Genomic DNA, 8,271 nt, shown 5'->3' with positions numbered 1-8,271 from the left:
TATGTTAACATGTTAAAACGGATATTGATGGCAGGAAAGAAGCGGTAGGACTGTGGGATTCCATTCCAACCATTTATGTTCCCCACAAGAGTCAGGTCGGAGATGACCGCTAAAAATTGGTCTACTAGTAACTTCATAAGATGTCACTTTCACAAGATGCTTCTAAGTTTATCTTGTTAAGTTCAGCTGTGAGGCAAAAGTATTCCATACACAAATATATCATTTTAGGCTGACCCAGGGGCCATGTTGGGTCAACTTAGGTCACATTCATAAGCTACGCAAAGAAAACGTAGGAAATGTTAACCGGGTCTTTGTGACCAGTATAATGATTTTTTGGTCAGAAGTAGTGCGTTGTGAATCTGCAGGTGCTCCAGATACCTGTTGTATTTATGCATTGTTCAACGACGACGCTCGGCAACATATGTGTAACAAACTGAGAACTGGCATTTTGGCACAGGAACTTATGCGTCATCAGCTTCACAAACACGATAGGGAGGTGGTTACACGCGTCGCATTCGCTCATCTAGTCTTTCTGCAATTTCAACATGAGGTACTGACCTTGGATGACCACATGTGATATTGCATGCCCTTGCGTGATCTATTGTAATCTCATCATGCGTTAGTTTGATGCATCAGCATGTTTTCAACAGAACATTTGAATCTTGCGTCCAAAATGTCCCAGTAAAACTGCCTGTTTTGGACTCGACGTGATTTTCAGAAGGTTCTCATGAAGGTGGCTCATGACCTGGCCAAGGTCATGTGCTCTGTGGTCATATGAGGGTTGTGCTTATGATTTAGGGCTTTTCCTGATATACAAACACCAAAGCTATGCAAAAATCCGCGAAAACTGTATTCTTATACGAAGAGAAGCAAAAATTGACCTGACTCCAGGACACTGACCTTGCCTGTTTTGAAAAGTGTGATGTACACAAGCTTTAGGTACTCCCATGCTCTATTGTCATAATATGATTGAGCAACGGCCAATTCCCACAAAAAGTTTTGTTTGCTAAAAGTCCTTTAGAAGTTAGCCTCTTTGACCTAGTCTGGGCCACTAATCACGGTTGATCAAAACCTCAAATCGGCACACAGGATGTGAAATTAATAAATATGCATATAAAACTACTGACAATTTCGTGTTGCTGCGAGCATTCTGTTTTGACTTGCCCTCGAAAAAAAACATTAGGGAGGATCACCTTTCTTCCTCCGGGCGCGGGTTACAAGGGTTTTAATATTTTGATATCGGAGGCACGAGTTGAAGTACAATCAGGATTTGGGAGCAGGTTAGGTCAACGCTATCGGCTCATTTCCCTCCCCAACTGATTCTATGAAGTGACGCCTTGTCCGCCGTATTTGCTTCTGAAGGAGATATATTTAAGACTGTGACGCTGAATCGGACCTTTGAGTGCATCGTTCCTGGTCCACTTCCCCGATTACCTCACGCCTGCCAATCAGTGCGCGAAGCGCTCCGCTGTAGGAAACATTCTAGAAGAGATCGCCATCAACGACAAAAAAAAAATTACAGTGGATTAGCCCGACACGCGTCAAGACCAGTGCACTACCGCACTTGCGGCGGACGCTGGCGGCCCGGCTCTCTCTCAGATCTGCCGCGGGACGACCCCCGGCTCCAGCACCCAGCCTCGACGCGTCAAGGACCAGTACACTACCGCACTTGCGCCGGACGCTGGCGGCCCGGCTCTCTCTCAGATCTGCCGCGGACGACCCCGGCTCCAGCGCCCAGCCCTCGCCCGGGACCGGCTGGGTCACTCTCGAGGCGTGCGCTGGCTGGAGAAGGGCGAGGGGTCGTGGGATGACGGGGCGGGCCGCGTGAAAACCGAGATCGGTGGGGCTGGCTGTGTTATGAGGCTTCAGAGAAACGGGACATCCCACGGGTGAGACGAAAGCCAAACTAGAAATTGGCTTTGTGAGGAATATGCTTAGCATTCGCATGACAACAGATGACGTCGCCAATATCCTGCTCTATCTCCACTCATTTGCCGCAGCCGACGTGTGTGATCATTTCTATCTCGTGAACTCGTTATTCGCTCCGCAGCTATTTGCAAACAGACGCCACGGTTCGCTGTACAACATCCAAGATCAGTCGCATCCCGACCTGGCACAAGCGCAGCTGGTGACCTACCTGTGATTAACGCCCCAGAGTATCGCGCCACCAACGTGCGTCACAATCGAGGCGCGCGCCGCGAGGGCCTCTGAGTTCGTAGGAGGCCGCCGCGAACGACGCACGCGGCAGCGGCGAGGGCGCCTCTCGACGGCCAAGTTGTGGCTCCCTGGCCAGCAGGACTGATTCAGGCCCGAAGACAGCTCGGGGTCTGCCGCCCATTTCCAGCCCAGGTCACGTCAGGCTCAATGAGTCCCGGTGGATGTGGCTAGACCAGCTGAGTGTTCTGAACTGGATCGATCTTATCGACGCCACTGAAAACTCCCCCTCGCCGACTAGCTCGACACGGGATGTGCGGTAGCCCGCTGAACTGGTCGCAAGAGTTGCTGGAGGCTGCGAGCTGAGCCGGACAGGACGAGGGACCTCGCCAACTCGATTAAGCAAAGCTCCGCCGACGCAAGGTCGCGGCACATTGCCTCCTCCACCAAACGGGTCCGACCGCGGTTATACTGAACGCATCACAGCACCGGGCGGCACTGAGTGACGCACCGCGGTAGCCTTCGGCGAGCGCGGCGGAACAGCTCTCTCCTCCACGCTGGCGGCCGCCATGTTCACGCGCGCGCACTCGTCGGACGCCGTGTATGACAGCGAGTGCCGTGGCAGCGACGGCGAGTGCTCGGTCCACCTGTTGGCCGACCGGCACGACTCGTGCAGCGAGCTGGAGCGGCCGGCGCAGCCATGCGGCGCCTACCTCTGGCCCTTCTGCTTCCACCTGATGGACAGCTACGAGGCCATCCCGCGGTACGTGCGGCGCGTGGCGCGGCTCGTGCGCCCACCGCGCCCAGGTCCGCCTGAGGCGCGGGCGCTCCTGGTCGAGAGGATTTCGACGACACGGGGTAAATCCGCTCCGGTTGATGATGAGCGTCATATAATGTTGTGTCTACTTCTACAAACTGCTGCAAACGCTTCTGATGTATGCCCTTTGTTTCAGATGACCATTTTGGTCCATGGCGCGGGAGATGGCAAGTCGAATGCTCATGATATCTCCTTTGTTTCAGGGTGCGTGTGGAATACTACGTCAACGAGAACACCCTGAAGGAGCGGTTACACCTCTACTTCATCAAAAATCAAAGATCTAGTAAGATGCATCTGGTCTCAGCTACTTTGAGCTCGCTTTTTAATGTAACAAATGTTTATAAACGTTTGATCAGACGCTTGAACATGTCTAGTAGTTCTTCGCATTGCAATATTATTTATATCCCATGCTGATGACATCTGGAGTCTAGCAAATATGGAACCGCGCTGCTAGCATGACGGACACACCACGCCGTGATGTCGTTTGTCGTGAACAGAGCATACGCGGGTGGCTGCCGATCGCACTGTCAAAATGCACTCAGAGGGATGTGATGCGCTATCCAAGTCGCCCTTGCTTGTGGCTGGTAGGGTCAAATGCCTCTAGAACATGACACCTTCCAACAGGCCTTCGGATACGTATTTTCAACTTGGTGATAAAGCTGCTACCTGTGTGCTGTACATCGTCCGAGTCGCCATTGACGGACGACCCGATCATGGCAAAATGGTAAGTCCGGCCCCTTCAGCTTTTTGTATCGGTCCTGCTGATGGGGCATGCGTTGAGCAATTGTTTTATCAGTCGCGCCGATATAGTAATTTTGCCTAACCGTGTAGCTACATACAAATGCACGTAATTCTGAAAGCTAATTAAGATGTGTTGTGCAACTTGCGTTTATTATTTGGCAGTTTCAACCATGTCTAATTATAATGCTTTTATCGCTCGCATCCGTTTTGTGATCTAGGTAATAGTCGTTTCTGATATCTTAATAGATGGAGAATTTCCATACTATTCTGCGCAGTTCCAAACAAATGTCTGTTTGGCTCTCTCTCCAGAGAACAATCCTACGTCGCTCCACATCCGTGAATGGCTCCTCAGTTGCAAAGCAACAGTGCACCATCATTAGCGATGAAGCCTTGCCGGGTTTGGAAGTGTAGCATTCTTAGTAATTCAGGTTAAATGAGCTGGGAGCCGGTGAGGTTTGGAATACGTACCCGATGCATTAGTTTCGTAATGCCCTTTGGTCTTTACGAGCCGAGAGGTATCTTAGGGGTTATTTGCTACCCTCATTATTTGCTTGAGGCTCCCGCGTGGCTCACCTTATCTCGTAATTGACTGAGACATCATGATATTTGGCGGTTTTGTGAGCGCGTCGGTTATTGAGGCACACTGGGACACAATAGTGCTGCAGTGCAGTCACAAATGTACAATATTGTGCTTTCCGTTTTGCCTCGCAAAGTCCCTCATATTTTTCGATGCGAAATCAGCAGCTTTGGCAGCGCGGAGAGAAACCGTACTGATGTGAGCCGATTACGTGTCGACAGCCCACGTTGCGTGTCATGTTCTCTCCCAGTGGGTGGCTCAGAGACTGTACGGCTTCATAGATGAAAATGGCATCAATTAAAAAATATCTTAGATCTCTTAGCGCGCAAATAAGGTAACTTGAGCACAGACGATATTTTTAGACACCATGCATGAAACTTGACGCACCTGGGTCGCGCTAAAATTGGTTTTCATGAAAAAAGGGCTGTTCTCATCCTTCGTGCGAAACTGTGCATACGTACTTGTGTTGGCACAGGGTTGCAACCAGAGGGGAGCAAGGAGGCCTTTTCTGGATGTCAGTTTTTTGCTTTAGCGCCTTAGACGGCACCTTCAGCTCTCTAATGATGAGAGCTAACTGGGCTTCAGGCTTCCCATCTCCTTAAAAAAAGTCTTGGCTGTGGTATCGCCTTGGGGTGTTTTGCTACCTGCGACCGCGTAGGGGCTGCCTCTATGGCCCTGCCATCCACATCCCACCATTTTATTTCACATATGTCGGTCGCTGTTACGAACGTAAGGGGACAGTCCATAGCCTCGGTCATTTTGCTTTTCAAAATACTTGGAAGAGATCACGATCATGAGATGCATGACTGATAAAATCACAGGTCACATAAGACAACTGACAAACGGACAGCATAAGACATATGGGTCAACATCGACATGATGACTCGACATTCCACTGTTGACCATCTCAAGTCACCCTGTGGTGCGTGAGTTGTTCCATCCGTCACAGACTACAATCAGTTGCTAACGCATCTAGCCAATCCACAACAAGAAACAACGCTCGAAGTGCTGTGGTACAGAGGTCCTGCCACACATACAGGTGGGAATGTGTTCGCCTGTGGGGTCATATCTCTGCGAACTGACGTGGCACCAAAATTATTTGGCGTCAACTGAGCCAAATTAGCTCTTGATAGCTATTGAAAATACTTCGGTTCGCTCTCTGAGTCCGTCCCTGATCTGAAGAGAGCATGCACTTTTTTGCATTTTCTCTTATGGTTAGATCAGAAGCGTACGATTTGATCAGCAATACCAATATCCTCAAAATTATTTTGAATAGCTCAGAATTTCTATTTGAAATAGTCGACCCTGCGGGAGAAATCTGATTTGACTCCCTGTTCACACAATAAAGTAGTGCATTTAATTTGCCTTGCTTTCTTTAACGTGTGTGTTCTGAAGTTCTTGCAACACACAATGTGTCAAAATGTATGCGTAATATATGCTAAGAAAGTTTGACACAGTTTGGTTACACTAAAAAAATCAAAGATGAAGCTACTGTTCCGCGAATTTAACAAAAAGTTACACTATGTCTTGCATTTCTCCCCTCTGTCCTTTACCACAACGGTGCTTCAGCTTTGGGGAACGAAACATCGTATCATCCACGTGACACATTGGCTCAAACTGCAACCAACCAACTTCTTGATAACAGCCATTGCCCGCTGGGCCAATCAAAACGTTCTTTTAGTCGCACCAGCAGAGGTGCACAGGGTTATCATCATGACGAATGACGATGGTCGCAACTGCAGGGAGGAAGCGTAGTGCTGAGCGCTGTTTCAAAGCGTTGATAGCGTAATTTGGACTAGAAAATAATTAAGATTGATATCCTTACCATGTCTCGACAGTACTGCGTTGACAGTGCCCATTGCTATTATAAGACGTAATTAGTCATGATGTTTCACTAGGGTATGTTTTTGAAATATGCCCCAAACGGTGGAAAACTCCCGTTAAGTCGAAATTCTTGCTACAATAAAATAAGCATCTCTGCCAACGACCTTGCCCTGGGGAACTCGCCCCCCAAAATCGGTCCAACAGATTGGCAGACTTTAGAGGGCGGAATCGGCTCTCATTCCACTGAGTTCAAGCGAAATTAAGTCCATGATGCCAGGGTTACCACTCAGTGGGTTTAGGGCTGATTGTCTAGTTCCATAAATTCCGGTACGTGTTACTGTTGCTGTTTGCGTTTGCTGTTATTTTCACGCGACACAACCCACTAACGACCTGCGGGAATGCCACCACTCAATGCCATTGCAATTAAGTCTTTTCATGCGCTTTGTGGCTGGTTCAGACAGGGTCTTAAAACTATGGCTAACTAGTATACTTCTGGTAAGCCTGGAGACAGCTGAATGCCTATGGCCGGCAATAGCCTGCAAACATTCATGATAAATTTGCATAGTTATCGCTCTAAATGCATGCGGGATAATAGCCGAGGCCGATGACCCGACCCATGTCGTCGTATTGGGACTTTACTGGGTCACAATATATTAAGCCTTCCACTATCGCCTTGGAGACCGCGGCACCGGACCAAGACTTACACATACCGGGTCAAGTCATGCGTCAGTCTAGGGTCGACTCGATGTGGTTCGCCGGCTTGAGTCACTGAAGACTGCCCGCCCATGAGTATCTAGACGGCTACCATGCGCTCGGCTCCAGTCAATACTTCCATGTCAATGCACACCACGCTGTTCCAAAATTCGAAGAAGGTTTGTTAGTATCCGAAACGCTGCTATTTAAACATAGCACGGATGTGTTTGTCGCTAGTCTGAATGAGAATACGCGACACTGGTGCGACACTGGTTGTGAAATGTTGCAGGTTTGGTTCACGTCTAGATTACAGGCACATGTTTCAGCCCGTAGATGCGAGACACGATTCTGATGATATAAAAATCAAGGATAGCATTTCGAGTCCAAGCCGAACTCTATGCATGCACTCTGCAGTCTCACTTCGAACCACGAGTCCACCCCGACGCCATGCATGAGTACGAGTGCGAGGTATCCTTCCCGCGGCCTGAGAGCCGGGCTCCCAAGCTGAGCCCACACGGCGTCGGAAACCTTAACGGCCGGCTACAAACCGTGAAGGCTAGTCCCATCAGATTTATTGAGATCGCGCATGACATTAATAGCTTCACGTCAGATTTTCACTGGTGCAGGGAGAGTAAGTACGAAAATGATCACAAGGTGGAAGCTTGCGCACAACCCAACACTGTCGTCCCTTGAACTATGCGGCCTATTTTAGTCTTACGCTGTTGTGTCGGCACTGATTGAGAGAGAGAGAGAGAGAGAGAGAGAGAGAGAGAGAGAGAGAGAGAGAGAGAGAGAGAGAGAGAGAGAGAGAGAGAGAGAGAGAGAGAGAGAGCGAGAGAGAGGAGGAGAGAGAGAGAGAGAGAGAGGAGAGAGAGAGAGAGAGAGAGAGAGAGAGAAGAGAGAGAGGAGAGAGGAGAGAGAGAAGAGGAGACGAGGGGAGAGAGAGAGAGGAGATGGGAGAGAGGGAGGAGAGAGAGAGAGAGAGGAGAGAGAGAGAGAGAGAGAGAGGTAAGAGAGAGAGGAGAGAGAGAGAGAGAGAGAGAGAGAGGAGAGGAGAGAGAGAGAGAGAGAGAGAGAGGAGAGAGAGGGGAGGAGAGAGAGAGGAGGAGAGGAGAGAGAAGAGAGGAGAGGAGGAGAGAGAGAGGAAGAGGAGAGGAGAGAGAGAGAGGAGAGAGAGAGAGAGAGAGAGAGAGAGAGAGAGAGAGAGAGAGAGAGAGAGGAGAGAGAGAGAGAGAGAGAGAGAGAGAGAGAGAGAGGAGAGAGAGAGGAGAGGAGAGAGAGAGAGAAGAGAGAGGAGGAGAGAGAGAGAGGAGAGAGAGAGAGAGAGAGAGAGAGGAGAGAGAGAGAGGAGAGAGAGAGAGAGAGAGAGAGAGAGGAGAGAGAGAAGAGAGAGAGAGAGAGAGAGAGAGAGAGAGAGAGAGAGAGAGAGAGATATATATATATATATACATATATAGTCTAGCTC

The 8,271-nt window shown here is 49.4% G+C and overlaps 1 protein-coding gene across 1 annotated transcript; it reads left to right on the top strand.

Annotated features, from left to right (window-relative positions):
- Positions 1-2,195: 2,195 nt before the first annotated feature.
- LOC119091126 (uncharacterized) lies at positions 2,196-3,695 on the top strand (the record flags this gene model as incomplete). Its single annotated transcript, XM_037213806.1, has 3 exons — positions 2,196-2,917; positions 3,175-3,254; positions 3,596-3,695. Coding segments are annotated over exons 1-3 (374 nt in total), but the record flags the coding sequence as incomplete, so codon positions are not given.
- Positions 3,696-8,271: the final 4,576 nt, after the last annotated feature.

This window comes from Pollicipes pollicipes, unplaced genomic scaffold (genome assembly GCF_011947565.3).
Source record: "Pollicipes pollicipes isolate AB1234 unplaced genomic scaffold, Ppol_2.1 Scaffold_3220;HRSCAF=3777_pilon_pilon_pilon, whole genome shotgun sequence".
Lineage (NCBI taxonomy): Eukaryota > Metazoa > Arthropoda > Thecostraca > Pollicipedomorpha > Pollicipedidae > Pollicipes > Pollicipes pollicipes.
This window is presented reverse-complemented; position numbering and strand designations above follow the sequence as displayed.